Source organism: Diorhabda carinulata, chromosome 10 (genome assembly GCF_026250575.1).
Source record: "Diorhabda carinulata isolate Delta chromosome 10, icDioCari1.1, whole genome shotgun sequence".
NCBI classification, from domain to species: domain Eukaryota; kingdom Metazoa; phylum Arthropoda; class Insecta; order Coleoptera; family Chrysomelidae; genus Diorhabda; species Diorhabda carinulata.
The window spans coordinates 1,601,671-1,620,148 of record NC_079469.1 but is presented as its reverse complement, the minus strand read 5'-3'; the positions used below and the strand labels follow the sequence as shown (position 1 = coordinate 1,620,148).

The following is an 18,478-nucleotide window of genomic DNA, read 5'->3' as shown; positions in this document are numbered from 1 at the left end:
CCCTGATGCTAATGCTAATTTACACAGTTTCTTTTTCACTCTCGTAGTTCAATTAATGACATCAAAAGCCTTAATCAATTTTAAAACATCTGATGGTTCGCGCAGAGCCTGCCGTCTGCCGCAGGAAGGACGCGAAAAACCCCAGTTGATATTTTGGTATCCTCAAACGAATTTTGATAAAAATTTATTTTTTGTAATCGAAAATATACTGTAGTATTTGATATATTTTCTTTTGTTGAATTAAGTAATTATATCAATTCAAATACGAATAGATGTAATCAAGATCAATATTATACAGGATGTCACGGGATTTAATAGAAGGTTACGTATGTCTATAGAATGAATAATTCAACACTACTATCTGAAGGCCATTGGCACCTCATTCCCAATGGTTAGTAATCCGTAATAATTACAATTTATGATAATTTTCTTCAGAATATCTCTTTATGGCGAACGATTCCTTTTCTTTAAATCGAGTTAAACAAGGAGTATCTAACCTAACCTAACTCAAAATTCATAATGTTCGAATGTATAATTTCGAAAATATACTTAAATATAAGCTCTGATTACGTAACTTTAAATGCCTATAACTCAGAAACGAGAAGCGTTGTTTTCACGTCATCTACTCACTTCCGAATTTTTAGCATCAAGTCCCGGAACACCCTGTATAGGTGTAAGCGCAAAATTATCCACGTCCTGAAGTTTTACAACGAATAAATGAGATATTTTTCAAACTGTGGTTAATAGCGTCTATACCTCAACAAGACACCGAGGCGAACTGAGTTTAGTCCAGTTCCCAGAGACCAAAAAAGTGGTTGACCTTACAAAAGGTGGGGTAGAAGATTTTATTCTTTTATTTCGTTTTGATGGATATAAAGAGTTAAATATAAATGTGACTAAATCTGGGCTCGGCACAAGATTTGGTGGTCGAAAAACCACGAAATTTTCGGACATTTTTCGTTTTTTCGCAATATCTCGAAAAGGAGTAGTTCTAGTAAAAAATAGTTTCTATACAAAGTTGTAGAGCATTAAATTTCCTACAAATTTCATATGTAATTTTTTCTTCTACGACCATTAGGGAGCGAACTACAGCATCTCAAAGATGAACCATTTTTCTCACAATGGTAAACGTCTTCTTTTGTTATTGCGACCCATGCATTATTTGATTCTATTCTTGACTTAGATTTTTGTCGAATAAGTTTTTCCTGTCTCCCCCCTCTCAAAACACCCCCATATATAGGTATATCTAAACCCTTTCAGTCCAATGCAATGTGAGAAAAAGCACTTCAGCCTAGTCGCCGAGCTTTCGCATTATTTTAAAGATTAATCAGGTCCTAAAGTCAAAACAGTGAAACAAAACTATGGTGCTTAGCAGAAAATTCGAAATAGGCGTTATTGTTATGATTTTTTGATATTTCACTTTTTAAGGCCATTAAAACGAAATAAAAAAATAAAATTTTCTGGACTAGTTATCAGTGACAGGAAATTACTTTTATATTCGAATCTATCTTATTTAAAATGTATCTACTAATATATTTTCAACTATCAAATCGTATATCCGGTTATAGTGACGGTATGAATAATAGCAATTTTTTTTTCTAAACGAAACGGCCAAAATTTCTATTTGGAAGCGTTCACTTTTCATCCGTAAATGGCAACACCTGCTCGAAGATTTGACGTTAACCACAGACCGTAAACGAAATTGCCTTCGCCGCCAACTTAATTCACGAATAATTTTTATACAAATAAAATTGTATATCGAAGTCAAGTAACTCCATCTTATAATTTTATTTTACTTGGTTCGTGAAAAATCAATGACCCATTAATAATTATTCTATTCTTTTCTATTATTTCGATACTATTCGATTATTTTCTTGAACTTGACAGTAGATAGTCATAGATAAACTAAGAAACCGGAGGTGAATAAAAAGTTATCGACTAATATATAAAACTACAACTCTGTTCACCACAAATCGATGATTTTTCAATTGAAGTCCCATTATTTCGAATAAATAATCTATTACATTGACAAAACACTAGAAAAATAGTCAAATCATGTTTCTAAAATGACGAAATTTCATATTATAGAACCAATTGGTGTAAAAACGCACCTACTTTGTTTTACAAACGTCTCTTACGCGTCAAAAGAACGCTTCTCTAATTTACAATATAATCCTGTAATAAACCTATAATACAAGTTAAAAGTTTCAATTAATACGAAAAATTACTAAATTAATAGTAATTACAATATATTTTTCTAATAAATTCGAAATTAATCTCATATGACAATAGTAATGACAGTATTAACTAAACGAACGTACCATTTATATTAACATCACATGAAATACATTACAATTATTGTTTGTTAATAATTATTATTAAATGATGCAGAAATTACAAATTTCATATTATTTGTGATTAAAATTGAATTTTTTCATAAAATCATAATGGAACAGCAACTGAATATATACAGAAAAATGATAGCAGCTGAAGTTTCGAGTGTTCTATTACAACACGGTTTCGATGAGGTCGAAACAGATAGTTTAGGTTTTCTCACAAAACTTTTTCCCATGCAGCTTTTTATTTCACTTTTAATAAATTACTCGCAGATACGAGTACAAATGAAAAAAATCGAAAATTTCAAATTCGTCTTCAACGTATTGTCAATATTAATGTCCCGAGTGCATGTCAAATTGTCGATAATTTAATTTTCTCGAGTGCGCATTCGCGCACTCGAGGAAATTATGAGACAATTTGACATGCACGAGAGGGCATTTTGGCAGACTATTTCCTGAGAAAAATTTAATTTAAAATAAACTTAATTCTGTGTTTAAAATTTGTTATTCTTTAAATTATACCGTAGTTGACGATCATCATATTGGCATTGAATTGGTATCTACGGTAACTTATTGACAACAGTTTTGTTCGTGAAAAAATATTTCAAAATGAGTTTACGTTTTGGGCAGAATTCCACGCATGTAATAGACGCCGCAGTGGATAAACTAACTCCACTGAATACGAAAAAGTCGAGAGATTCTGCGTGGCGACAGTTTTAACAATTTTGTGATGAACGAAAATACACTTTGAACAAGGAAACTTCTGTCGCACAGCTGGCCGTAATTCTAAGAGATTTCGCTTTCAACATGAGACGTAGTGATGGGGAAGAATATAAAGAAGGTGTTGTCAAAACACTTTGGAATACAGTAGCGAAAATTTTGCAACAAAAATGTTATGAAGAGTTTAACATTATTTTCGATCCTTTTAAAGATGTAACGTTTGAATGCGCCAGAACTGCGAGAGACGCAAAAAGGAAGCAGTTGCAAAAGTGTCCTGAAAAAAGAAAAACAAGTGCATCTAGCTTATCAGGACAAGATATTGATAAAATGTGTGCCATTTGGGACGAGTCGACTCCGGACGGACTTCAACGCAAGTTCTTTCATATTGCTTCATATGAACTGGCGTGGAGAGGAGGAGAAGCATGTAATTGCCTTTTGAGTTACTTTGAAGAAGAATTTGACAACTACGGCAACCCTACAGGACGCATAGCTTATAATCCTATTTTTTCTAAGACAGCGCAAGGAGGGAGTCATAGGTTAACAGAAAAAAGATGGTTAGTCCAAAACACCACCGAGCCTGATAAATGCCCAATAAGGTATTTAATGTAAAGCATGATATCAAACAATCTATCATTATAATTTTGCAGGCTTTTTAAAATGTTGAAAGAAAAAAGAGGAAAACATATTACGGTCGATCGTCTTTTCTTAACTGTAAATCCATCATGGATGAAAGAAACATCAAAAGGTTTTTTTAAAAATTGTCCAGTAGGACGAAATGAAATTTCAAAGTGGACAAGAGATGCAGCGGAAGCTATAGGAATTGACACGAAAAGAATAAAAGTGACAAATCACTCGAACCGTGCTGCGGCAGTTACTCAGCTTGCCAAGGTTGGGGTTTCAGAAAATCAAATTATGAAGGTTACCGGACACTCAAATCAGGCCTCGATAAAGAGTTACCTCCAAGTAAATAGTGAACACCACGAGGAAATTGTACAAAAAATGCGAAATGACAGTAGCGAAGTAACAATAAGAAGTGGTGGAAGCAGCATAGAAACACCATCGTCGGCCTCCAGTAAAGTTGTATATTCTAATTGCATTTTCAATAATTGTTCCTTTTCTTAAAATATAAAATTAAAACCAAATGATGTTTATTAATCCTAGCCGAAAATTTGGCACTAGTGCAAATTATCGATAATTTGCACTAGTGCAGTATTATCGCTGAAATTTGATCGTTGCTAGGTAAACATAAAATATTACAGCTTTTTGGTTGGCTTAAATTTTTCGAAGGAAATAGTCATCGATATATGTTTTAAGTTGTGGCCACAGGTAACACACTAGATTCAAGTTAAAGTACTCACGGTCTAATTTACTTTATCCATCCCTTTTTGTGTTTTGCTTATAAATCAAACAGAGCCGTTGAAACCCTTCGGAAAAACGGTAGTTGATTTACATATGGGAGTGAGTCGAGGAGATCGATATGTCCCAGGTGAATTTTACATAAAACATGTACGGGCGACTAAAATCAATTAAGTAGTCTTTGACGTGCGTCTTGCAGTTTCACCCCCGTATTTATTTCATATTGTTATTGTTTAATTATGCAGATATTTTGGGGGTATTTCGATAAATATGTGATAATCGAAAATTTATAATTCTAATTGTTATGATATAAAATATTTGTCATATTGTGAAACGAAATTTTTTGTTGTTTTGTTGCCACAATTTTTTGAATCATTTTACGATTACCCTTTCTCGAATTGCTTGATTATAACATGGATGCTTCAAATACTGAAGTTGAAGTTGGATTCTCTGTAACATCATAAATGCCATAAAAAGTTTGATTTATCCAGGTCACACAAGGTTAATCAATGTCAGCATCTCCTCTGTCGAATACCTAACGTTGCCACACGAAATTGGTAATGAGGTAAACTACGACATGAGACGTCACCGGATTGGTATAAAATCAAACTTTTAATAAACATTCAACTTTTATTAACTTTAAATTCAGCTTGTGAAGTAAGGAAACTGATTCAATTTCCTGGAAAAAAAAATATCTTATTTCCAAAATATAATATCTAGTTATTAGATTTTAATTAATTAATGTATTGCTCCTCGTGCAAATGGTCACAGTTGTCACTTGTCACATTTACGCAGGGCCGGATTAAGCTAGGGGCTTGGGGGGGCTATAGCCTCGGGCCCCAGGTCCAAGAGGGCCCCATCATTTGGAAAGAATTCTGTATTTTTTGATGTTTTGATACCACAAATCTAACGTATTGATATTATTTTGTGAATTTTTCCGGGTTTTCGAATTCCTTAAGGGGGCCCCGTCATTATTTTAGCCCCGGGCCATATAAATCTTAATCCGGCCCTGCATTCACGTTAAATTTTTTTAAGCTTCAATGAATCAGTTTATAATATTGTGACTTTACACATGTCGTGACAGCTCTTGTAATAAACATAAAAATACGTTCGAAATCTTGAAAATTCCTTTTTATAACAAGTGGAAAAGCAAAAAAAGAGCACGAAATAAAGTGGATATTCATTTGATGCTAGACCTCGTCGTTTCGAAGCGTCGGCATTGTCTGTATGATATAATATATTTTGACAGATGTTCACTCTTCACTTTAGGAAAAATTGAGGATTCGCTCGTTCTGTCTAACAAGCACAGGGATGCAGGAAGCATAAGTCATGTTGTCTCAAGTGTGTTTGGCATATTCGGGAAGATTATATAGAAGTAATGTCATAACAAATGGCGCCTTCCTTTCCCGAAGAAAATATTATATTTATAAAATTTTAGAACGACGTGTTTTTGTTAATAAAATAACTAGATTATTTCATTTGATTGATGAATAACACATTTATGCGTAATAATTTAATTTTTTACAAATACGTCCTGTAAAATCAGTTTTTAATATTTTTGAGAAAACCAATACCTTTTCTTTTAAATTTATGTGTGTGTGTACAAAGGTACCACATTTATGACATTTCTACGTCCTGTTCTTAAACAAAAGCTTTTCATGTTCTCTACGCCAACTTTTATAAGCATTCACAGGAACAATCAGAAATAAAACAAAAGTGGGAGGTAATTTGATGTCCTTTATTACTGCCAGGATGCAATATGGGCTAATAGAAGCAGACATTAACTTTTTGAATACCGGAAGTCTATAAACGACCCTTAAAATCAAATCACAACTACAATAGGCTTCCAAAAAAATTCATAAATAAGTTTCGCTTATTGTGAAAATAAATTTGAATTTATAAAAAGTTTTGACTTTATCTCATTATTTCATAATTTTCGATAAACCTCTTAGAATTTGTGAAACAAAATTTTTTCTTTGTAAGTACAATCTCCACAAGGCAGATATCAGATGTTGAAATTATCTAGAAATCTTAAAGCAAACATATTATATCTTAACATAGAACATCTAATAGATGACTGCAGCTTTTTAAACATATTATGAATCAACTAGACTCAAATTACATCTTCAGACCACGCTATCTGAAAGTTATTCATTCTGTATTTATTTACATATCGAAAGTTGCGTTTTTAGTGTTCCATATAGTGAAAGTGACAGTTCCGTACTGTAAAACACTTTCGGAACGCTCTGGAGTAGACAACTTCAAGATTTCAATGTTGACAGTTTCACTTCGATGATTTTGCATAACCTTAAAGTTTTGTCTAAATTAATAGATAGAAATGAATGATGATGGAAAAGAAAACATCAATGATGAAGTGTTACTCGAATCCATCAACATCCATCTGCATCCATATTTATCCATTGGATAAATATTAATAATTGTCCTACTTTTTGCAAATAATTAATAAATTAATATTATCATTGCAAATATCATTAAGTACATTATATTGTTCAATATATAAAATGTTCATAATTCTCTATTATTTATTTTCTTTTCTCAGTGTAATTGAAAAAGTTTTGGGTCTTATGCGTCGTCTAAAAAACGCCGCGGCTGAAATACTACTTTGTTGGACTCGTTTTCAGACTAGTCCAGCAAAGTAGCACTTTCAGTCCTTGGCATACAAATAACTATTTAGTAGAGATACAAACTGAAGCAGTAGTTTTAACATGATGATACAACTTTGCATTTTGCAGTCCCTGTCCGTATTTCGTACTTTTTCCAGATATCAATTCTTAAGTATAATTAACATTTTAAGCTTCACAATCCAGAAATAATTAAAGTAATTGTTTAATAAGGTAACCTTGAGAAGATCCGCTTTAAAGTCATGAAGAATATACAGCTAGATTTACATACTTACTTCAACAGCCCTGCATAAATCTAAAGTTGATTGTAAGCTCACCGACGACACTTTCAGTGTTTCTCCGGTTGTTTTATCATAAATCTCCATCACAATTTCATATTGATTTTGGTTATCTTCATTGTTTTCCGTGATTCTATCACAAAATTGTGAAGAATCCCGACTGTATACTTAGTTTTGTAGCAGAAACTGCGGTTTGTCAAGGAATTAAAACTCTACAAAATCATAAATTGTGTCGATCTGAAATTGATTAAGTTTGGTTGTGTTCTGAGATCAAAGCAACCTAGACGTGACTTTGAAGTGCTGGTTATCTTGTGTGTTTTGTAATTGCCTCAAACTCCAAACAGTTAAAAGCGTAAGATAGAAACCATCGATGATTTTCTTGAGATGTTGTACGTCTCCAAGATACTAAACATTTTACCTAAGCCTTTTGATTAATTCAAGACGAGTTATCTAATAAATGAAATCTGTTGACGTTCGCGTGTGCTACAAACAATGACAGACAGAAGATTAAGAAAACTAATCGTTCGAAATGCAAGAATCGTAGTTTAGATTCGTCAATGTTCCAATGAAAGCTGATTGGAAGCCCAAATATCCAGCAAGAGCAGGAGGAACTTATCAAATTCTTTTCTTCTGACTCTTTCTTCAAATCTGTAGCTATCAAGAACTGGTCAAATCTTCGGTAATTTTCTGATACGTCGCTGCAAGCTGGGTTACCATATTAAATAGATTTTCTTTTAATTTAACAAACTTTTATAATCAATGAGGAATTATCGGTATAGAATCGATTAACTATTAAAAATTTCGAACGATCGATTGAATTTAGAAGAGATTCGTCCGGTGGGTTAGGAATGTGCAATTACCTTCTATTGACGGAAGAAAAAAAGTTATTCGAATATACGTTCGAGTTACCTAGGAAATGAATCGCTCGACGGTAGCGAATCGTGTTTTACATAAACAATAATCTCCATATTGGAAAAATCGTGTAGCAAAAACGTTACCAATACCATAATACAGAGTTTATGTTATGAAACATTATTAACTGGGATAATAGCTAACGGATCATATCGTATATTTAACAACAATTGAATAATGGATGCCTTCCTCAAACGCTAACTGATATTGGTGGCTATAGATCTATATTACGATAATTTTGTAATGGTATATTGATGTTAATATTAATGTACCTAGGTAAATAATCTTGATTTACACAAAATTCATTAAGTTGATTATTTGTGCAATTAAAATTTCTCTCTCATAATCATATTTAAACTATTCATCTTCTGATTTCTTCGTATCTTGTTTTTTATCCTTATGGTTTTCCTCTGAACTATAATATAAATGCAGGAATTTGTTCTTTGTTTTGTGTTGGCAAAAAATAAAATGAAAACATGGCTTGTTTATTTGTCGAACTTCTCCGATCGCTCTCGTAAGAAACAGTACCAGAACTTTTACGAATAAATACCATGCGAATGCGTCCCTTAAGGATGATTCTACCTTTCCTGTTTTTTTAACGTTCTTTTTTATGTAACTTCCTAGTCCTTAGTGTGAAATCATGGGAAATTTCCTAACCTTTGTTGTTTAATACTAAACAACGTCTTTTTCAGTTTGTTTTTATTTATATCACGTTTAGTTATATTGAAATAATAATTCTTCTCGACGATATTTTTTAATCAATTTCAGGTGTAGAAAAACGTTGACCTCGCAATTAATTTTTGATCTGGAGGAATAAAAAGAATCATTAGGTGTCAAACATGGACTATACGGTGGATGACTATCAATTCGATGTTTTAACTGTTCAAAAACGTTCTTATTTGAACTGATGGTGGTTCAAGATGGTGATTCATCACCAAAAATCAAAGAGAGTTCAACGGCAACCAGCTGTTGGTTTAATACACGTCGAAAGTTATAATAAATCATAGTACGCGATTCAATCCATTTTTTGACCTGTAAACATTCTTACTTGGATGGCTAGAATAAATTCAAAAAAAACTTTTTCAAAATGATCTTTATTTTTATTGTGTTTACATCTGTCTGACCCCAAGTCTCGATCAGTGTTACCAACCTAACCACACAAAATTCCCTTTCTAGAGCGCGAAATTCGAATTAAAATATAACAATGGTTACAGACCAAGATTTCAATTATCTATGCAAACAACTCAAATCTAAAGGTATGCTTGATATTCTAAAATGTTGTAGTATTCCTTCCGTACTCAAATCAAATATCCAACAGTTTGAAAAACAGGAAAAATTTTCATACTTTGTATATCCAATGTCGTGGTGTTTTGGTTTAAATCACGTTGTACATAAAAAAGGTCATTTCTAGTTTCGTTGTTACTTGAATAAATTGAAAAAATGTGTTCGAAAATTTAAAAGGCGTTGTTTTATTTCGTTCTCGTGCAAATGTCTACCGAGTTTCAGTTAAAAAAAAAACTTTTTAAGTACCATAGAGCGTATGCTATCTTAGAATCTGATAATACGAACTTTCAATGAGATAGAAACTTTTATGCATACACGTTCTGTTTTCGTTACAAAAAAATGTAAACAACGTGACGAATATAAGGTTGTGACTACGAGGGAATATTGAAAAATAGAGTTTCCTTCCTGCAAGATTTTTATCCAATTCTATGGAAACAGCTTGTTTACTTTTGGTTCAACAACTAACCAAATGTCAGTTAGATCAGTTGATTGATTGAATACTTTTTCAAAGTTAACTTATTCGTCTTTGTAAACTCAATTTCTCGGTTGGAGATTCGACATTAGAAGCGAGTGCAAAACAAAAAATAAATTTATGAATAAAATCGCATCCACCGCATATCCAAAAGAGCTCAACGAAAAAAAAACAGGTATAAATTAAACACAATTCAAATTTCTACTCGTATATATTAAAGATAAGTCAGGGACTTATCTATGGTTGCAGCCCTCTGAATTCCCAGTTGTTGTGTGTTGAATTTTATGAGATGTATCGGTGTGGTTGAAATTCCAAATCTGGCAGCTGTAGAAATGCGGAAAAAGAATAAAAGATGAAGGAAACGGGAACACAGATGGAAATCACTAAAGAAGAAACGAGTAGGTGAAACAGATTTGAATAAAAAGTAACTAAAAAAATTGAATTTATAGTTTTTTAAAATATATCCAAACAGGAATCTGTTCTATTCTATTCTGTTTTCTAAATAAATAGAAAATGCGAATTTGCTTTGATTTAAGCACTTTTAGAGTGTAAATAGATAGAGGACGATTTAGCAAGTGCTTCATTGAATTCTCTCCTCAAAAATTCGAATAAAATTCAAGTGAATAGAAGTCACAATACGTGAACAAAGAAATGTTCAAAATGCTTGAAGAAAAACGTAACGAGCTGAATGGCAAGTTACATCTTCCATGGTTAACGTAACCTCATTGGTAACTGAAGTTATTATTATCATTTATAAACTTTACTCATCATTTTGAGGAGTTGATATTTTGAATAACAAAACATAACATATATAATATAACAAAAAATCTTTCTAGTGGCAGGACATAATGCAGTAGCTAGAGATTTGCATAAAATCAAACAACTAGCAAGATTGATTGTTTTGAAATATTTTGACCTTATTGGAAAGCTTACAAATGAAAGTTGATAAAATCAAACTTGTAAAATAGCAAATACTTCGAAGTGGTAGTAAATACACATGTGAGATGGGATTATCTTTTGTAAATAACAGTGCTACAAACAAAATTTCAACCGACTGTTTTCTAATGAAGAAACAACAAGCGAAACGCGTTATTTTTGATATTTAAATAGAGTTCTATTGAACGTACCAACTTTCGTTATATTGTCTAAAATCGATTGAGACGGTAAGCTTTTCATTTAATATTGCATTTTCCGGAGTATGCTCAATAGTTTCATGCATTTTAAGCGCGTCTTCAAGATTCGAAAACTAAATTATCATGGGATTTGGTAAATTGGAACCTTTCAATTTAGAATTTGCATTGATGAAAAATTACGGTATCAGTTGCCAAAAAAGAGAAATTTTAGATAATTCAAAAGGAATTATATAATATCTGATTAATTCAAATTAATCTAATATACTTAAAAGCGAATCTAAATGTCGATTTTTTTTAATCAGGTAGTTTATTTTTGACAATAATTTCTATGCCGAAAAACGTATACCATAAGATTTAGCTGCGCAGGAATTAAAGCCACGAAACGAAGATGGTATCACCATTGGACTTTATTTCATCAAAAATAAAACAAAAGTTCCTATTATGATTAAAAAGTTTATTTAAATATGTCATTGAACGATATTGAAAGCAAACGGTCGAGAGCTAACAAATAATACAATTTCAATCTATCTCAATTCTCGTTTCTTATATTTTTTATTCTACTGTTCTGATGAAGCACTAATCCTCTTGGGAACGTTTCAATTTCTACTGACAGACCATCTACAGATAATTACAGATAAAAAAACAAATAACTTATTTTGAGATTCCAGATATAAAATGTGTTTTTACTTAAATTGGAAACAATAGAAAAATTAGAGAAGTTCTTATAAAATTGCTCTTAATAAAGATCTTTTTGAGCCATGAGCGTAGATCTACAGGTCTTTTTAGCATTGGTGGATTTAGAAAGGGGAAATAATAAAAACTCGTGACATGTATATAACTACAGAAAAGTTGATTTATTTAAGGGAAAAGACAGAAATTAAAAACAACAACAAATGCTTCTTAACCAGAAAAAAAAACTGTATCAAATTCTTCTTTTCATTTCAATTAGTGTTTTATGCATACCACGGAGTAATCAACTAGCAAAATATCATGGGAACAATTTAGAAGCATTAAAAGGAAGACAGCAATAATGGAAAGCAATACCATTGCAACAAATAACAGATACAGTTCTTTAACAATAGAAGGACATTCAGCTCCGAATAAAGATAATTTCGAAGTACAAATGAGTAAACTCTACAAACGTATATGGAGTAATCAACTACAACCAAATGAACAGATATAAGACTGTTTAAAACAAGAAGAATACACCTCAATATATCTGGCTAACAATGTTGTCATAATGAGTTGTAATACCATAGACAATTATAGAAAACTATCCCATTACTTGAAGAATCAACACATCTACCAACTAAAACTCCATTTTTCTAAACAAAACAAGATACAAAGTCAGAAATGTATGTACCAAGAAATGTTTTTCGAAGATTTGGAACCAGCTAATAGTGTACAAACTCGTAAACCACACACAAAAATAAAAACAACATAGTGCAATGCACGAGATGCCAGCAATGCTCAAAAACTTAGCGTAACAAATTATTTATATGAGTAGAATGTGGACAAGAATATAGTACTACAAGCTGTAAGAAAAAAGACCTCCAACTGATCTCGGAAGATTTTAAAGAAAATTGAATTGATGACAAGATTTCTAGAGACGATTGGATTGTATTTTAGTCTTCCTAGATTATCTACTTTTAACTTTTTCTTGTATATATCTGGAAGTTATTTAAGGTATGTTTGATATTTGTTATGTTTATAAAAGACAAACATTTTAATCATACTAAAAGCCATCCCTGTAAATTTCTATTGTTTTTTATGTCCCTAAAATATTCCTCTTTGTATACAAATAACCGATTAATCCTGCACACAATGTAGAGTATATTATTTCTATTTGTATATTATCCAACCCTTCCATCGCCACGTTTATCTGCATATGAATTAACCCTTGTCGCCAAGAGTGCATTATAAAACCCGAGTTTGGGGTTAATCTAATACATATATCTAGATTTAACACTATTTACGTGGTTCATTTGTCATCATTATGACATTAAAATGATATTTTCGTATGATAATATTAAAGTAGAATTGTTATAAATAAATATGTGTATGTGGGTGTTTTTTTTATCTACAAATTGTGATTATAAATTAATTTAAATGAAAATTCTTTTACGTTTAAATAGATTGGTGCACATAAATCTTGATTGAATTGTTATCCTAACCTACCGTCTCTGCTTGAGGCTCTTTAAATGAAAGTATTTTCAATTTCTTACAATAGTCCAATTAAATTAGACCAAAAAATGAGTGGAGCTACATAAATTCCCATCAAGCTGAAAATCAGTAAAATTGTTTAAAATACAATTGAAAATAAAATTTGAATGTTCCCTTTCATTTCCGTGTATGGAAAAAATTTTATTTAAAGTCAAATTTCAAAAAAATGAGTTTTTCGCAATTTCCAGCAAAACGGTGAGTTTTATCGTAAAAATACCTTAAGCAAAAATTGTAGATCATAAAATTATCTACAAAAAACGTATGAATACTTTTTTCCTACGAATCACCGTTTCTGAGATATAACAATTCAAAAAATTGTAAAAGTTTTGTTTCAAATTTACTGTCGTATTTAATGGCTACAATGATTGCATTTTCGTCACATGATAATTCATTTGATGAACTTATGACAGTTCCAACCAGTCAACAGAAATTTCTTACAAATACTCACAACAAGTATCGGTTCATTTCAATGTTGTAAAAAAAGTTATTAATGAAACCGTTAAATACGACAACTTTTACAACTTTTTGATAAATTTTTGTAGATAATTTTATGATCTACAATTTTTATCTAAGGTATTTTTTTGATAAAACTCACCGTTTTGCTGAAAATTGGGAAAAACTAATTTTTTTGACCTTTGATCTTAAATACAATTTTTTTCATACACGGAAATGATAGGAAACATTCAAATACTATTTTCAATTGCATTTTATACAATTTTACAATTTATGTACTTTCGAATGACTGAATTGACCGGATTACAAGAATAGTGCCTTCGTTGTTGGTAAGACAAAAAAATCCTAAAGGAGCCGCTACCCGTCTAATGGTATTGAATAAATTACTAGGTCGATTAAAGAGTTTCTTAGTTTGTGTCAAAGGAACATAATTAAGATTCTTCAACCGTGTCTTAATTGTAAAACATTTATTGACGTTGCTAAAATAATTTATTTGTATATTTATGAGAAATATATTTTCTAACCTTGTTACTACAGTTTAAAATATGAAAATATCTGAATTAAAATCTTAATCTGTATTTTATTTATAATTATTCGTATAAAAAACTTTGCTATCTCCACCATAACCTTTAAACCCACGAAATTTCCCCAGATTAGTAAGAAAAATACTAAAATCGGCAAATCCGCGATTATATCGATTTCCGTATTGAACAAACTTTATTCCACCAAAAATCAATCTAAAGAAATTGATTCAAACTAAAACCAAATTAATGATAGTAAATTAGGCAATAACAAATCTTAACCTTGAATATACAAGGTGCTCAGAGATTCGAGTAGATGACGTGAAAATAATGCTGAGACATAAAAAAATTCTCGTGTGAAGATTTTTAGATCGTTGTACACGCCAAAGAAACCGTTCGCCATAAAGAGACATTCTTACTTAATAAACACAGTCTTTTACGTTCTTAATTTATTTAAACACTATACACTCAACTAACTTATCACTATCACTTAACTAATTCTATTCAAATTCTTCGATAACTTTTAATTCGTTTTATTTAGTACGACTATTTATTATAAACTGGGCTAAACGAACCCGCTTATAAATAAAATAAAGGAACATAACAATAAATAAATAGACCTTTCTAGAAATAATTCAAAAGAAACAATGTAAATAAACCGGTTGCTATAAAGACGGATATAGAAAACAAAACGCCATTTATAAAAATTAAGTCAAAGGAACTACGGGCGCCTTAGCCGAATTTTAGAATTTTAATACATGTAGGTTGTCGAACAGTGTGCTACTTACGTAAGGAAAAAATTGAAATATAGAAAAATTTAGTTGGTTAGTCTACAACTTATGAAAAACAAAACAAAAAATAACTATAACTAAAATAAATTTTAGAAGTGGGCACTTTGCACTCCTACACCGACTTTTACAAAGGAAATTTCTTTGAACTTTTTTATTTATTCATTAGTTCTCCAAGAAATGTTTTAATATCTCTTGTAATTATTTTCTAATAAATAATCACAATTTATAGAAAATGTTTCTTTATGGCGAACGATTTTCTTGGCACGTACGACGATCTAAAAATCTACATATCTTCTAAACTACAAATTTTAGCGAGTTGAACAAAGAGAAACTTTTTGTTAAAAAATCGATCGAAAAATTCATATTAGTTTATACAGGTTGTCCTTGTAAAAGATACGTATTGTTATCCATTGGGCATGACTCGCTCCTGTATTACAATTAGTAATGTAGAATTATTTATTGTGTAAAACTTGTGGAACACCCTGTATATATGCCCTGGTATATATTACCAACTTTTTTCCATGTAGTGTAGTGTGAAATTTGTATATTTGAGCTAATATCAATAACAGTAATAAATAACAATCACAGACGCTCTCATCCTTACGAGGAAATAAAATTTTAGCGGTTTATAATAACCGAGATCATTTTTCACAAAGCGATAAATAAACGACTTTGGAAAAAACATTCATCAAAATTGTTACACTAAAAGACCGACCTGTATTATACGAATTATAATTTTCTACGGCCACTTCGTGTTCTTCCTTCTTTTTACTTACACGCTGTGCTTTCTTCGGAAAGGCTAATTTCGTGTTCGCCGAGGTCGAGGATGGCCTTAGTGTCCGTGGTGCCCAGCTGCAGCAACATGTGGATAAAGAGATATAACGCAAGACACTTCTTTTAAGGCAGTGTTGTCGGATTTAAATTTCAAACAAACGACCCGCTATTTTGTATATATATATACTGTCTTTATCGATCAATATTTTTTTCGATAAACGCGTATAATAGTCTCTGAAATTAAAATGTAATATCATACGACCTCAAGACACCTGATCTTTTCCTTAAGGGATTAAGTATCTACAACAGGAAATTTATAATAGTCATTAAAAATATATTATGACGTAGGTGTAGGAAGGAAATTGTCGTCTGGTAAGAAAAGTCAGCGGCGTAGGTAATACTTCCAAGGTCGTATAGCTCATTTTGAGGTTAGGAAATTATCTATTCAGTTTTATATTCAGCTTATAAGCCGAATCGAGTAGAATTGACCAACGAGGTGAGACTGCATTTACGTTTCTTATATTTACAATGCACATTATCCAATCCTGACATCGCTGGATCATTTTGCTATTACAGAGGGCACAATTCGTCGGTGAAAGAAGTTCAGAATGAGCTTGAAGTAGTAAATACGGGTTTGCACCAACGTTTGCACGTCCTTTGGCCTATTCACCACACTCATTTAATAACGCCGTTTATCCATGGTTAGATACTTTGTTATGAAGGAATAGGAAACTCATCATACGATAATCTGAAAGAGTTTCTGCTGTACGTTCGTTAGGTATGACGAAACAGAATTCTTCTTATTTCTCAATTTTGGAACGTACATTGATTGAAAACTATTTGACGAACAAGGTTGCACAAATTTTAATAAAGGGCTTGCGATTAAACAACTGCTCTGAATATGTTGTGGCCGTCAAAGTTTCGTCAGTTACTTCACCAGAGAAAGGAGAAACAATCTCGGTTATCGTGTTTTGTAAAGCAAAGAGATTCTTCAGAAATAAACAACTCGTATAAGAAAATAAAATGCCTCCAACGACGAATTAACGGGTTATAATTTACTGGCCACTGCATAGGAAAAATCTGCTATTATAAAAAATGCAGCGTCTTCTTTCAAAGCAACGTTCGATTTCTCAGTAATCCTGACTATGCTTATCTAAGAAATGCCATTTTTGGTACAAACCTCTACGAAGATTGCAGTTGACTTTAATACCAAAGAACTCATCAGATAAGTTGTTTATATGCACCCGTTTCGCCTCTTCAAGATCCCACCTCAGGATCAATTTTGCATCAAATATCTCCAGTACTGTTCAATCTAAAATTTCAGTACAGCAGCTTGCTCTTGTTTCAATGAAAAAATTGATTTCAAAGCAGAAAAAAGATGAAAATCGAAATTGAATACACAATAGATCTAACGGAATATAAATTTTCAAGAAAAAAATTAAATACTGTTCTTGAATCTTCATACGATGAAGAAAAATTACCTACGATGATATGGGAATGAATTCAAAAAAAAACTACAACAAAATAAAAATAGAAGAAGGCAGAATCAAATACATCGAATGCAATCGGTGGTGAAGGGTGTTCAAGTTCTCACATTTCTGTGATTTATGTGGTAAACAATTGAATAGGAAAAAATGAATGTGATGAATGTGGAAGAATTTTGTTTTTTATGGTGTGTTGTTTTTGATTTAGTATGTAAATACAGTCATTTAAGATAGTTCACCTAGGAAAATCGAGATACCTAGCTATAAACTCGTTTAAACTTGTTCATTTTACATCCTAAAACTTCTCTTGAAACGCATATATAATTCGATGTGAGCAACTTTAGAAATCTGGGGGTCAAAAGTCAAAAAAATCGATTTTTTGTACATTTTTTGCATATAGCTCGTTTCCTATGGGTTTTACGCTAAATGTATTTATTATCAGTATTTTAAAGCATTAAATTTTCTAAAACTTTTGTTCCAAAAATTTTTACGGACGATGAATCGTTTCTGAGATAGAGGGCATAGCGCGCGTGGTTAGAATCCCGTTTGAATTCAAAAATTCTTAATTACATTTTAATTGTATTCTCGTTTATGCTAATTACATAGTCTGTAATTGCAAGAGTGGTTGCGGCTTAAGATGTGGATGCAGTGTTCTTTAGCTTGTGGCCAGTGTAATGGACAAGCTTGTCTTAATATTGTACCATATGAAACTGATGTTAATGAAGACAGGATCTTTGATCCAGAAATCATGGAAGAATTGGAAACAAATATCATTGAAGACGATAACGACCTTCGAATTTTAGAGCTGGGGAAAGACGACGACGATGAAGAAGAAAAAAATTGAAACTAGAACTCGTTATCCTTATAATTATTTTTTATTTTTTTAACAATCACAAATATATCGAATAACATTTTTTAATTATCATTAATTACATTTTTATTTCCTTCCTATTATTTTTTATTTATTTAAGAATAATTATTTTAAAATAAGATTTGATTTATAATATGATTAAAATTTTTCTCTCTACGATTTGAAACTACACGTAGAGGTAAGTGCTATTAAATGAATTAATACTTGATTAGAAATAAATAATTAAGT

At 31.5% G+C, this 18,478-nt stretch overlaps 1 protein-coding gene across 2 annotated transcripts; it reads left to right on the top strand.

Moving 5' to 3' along the window:
• The first annotated feature begins 2,738 nt into the window (after positions 1-2,738).
• LOC130899143 (uncharacterized) lies at positions 2,739-4,192 on the top strand. 2 transcript variants are annotated; one of them, XM_057808939.1, is made up of 2 exons: positions 2,739-3,610; positions 3,704-4,192. In XM_057808939.1, exons 1-2 carry the CDS (start codon positions 3,144-3,146, stop codon positions 4,176-4,178), a joined length of 942 nt encoding a protein of 313 aa, XP_057664922.1. In that variant the 5' UTR covers positions 2,739-3,143; the 3' UTR covers positions 4,179-4,192. The 2 variants fall into 2 exon arrangements, with proteins under 2 accessions (XP_057664922.1, XP_057664921.1); XM_057808938.1 differs by having other exon boundaries at positions 2,739-3,652.
• The last annotated feature ends 14,286 nt before the right edge of the window (positions 4,193-18,478 follow it).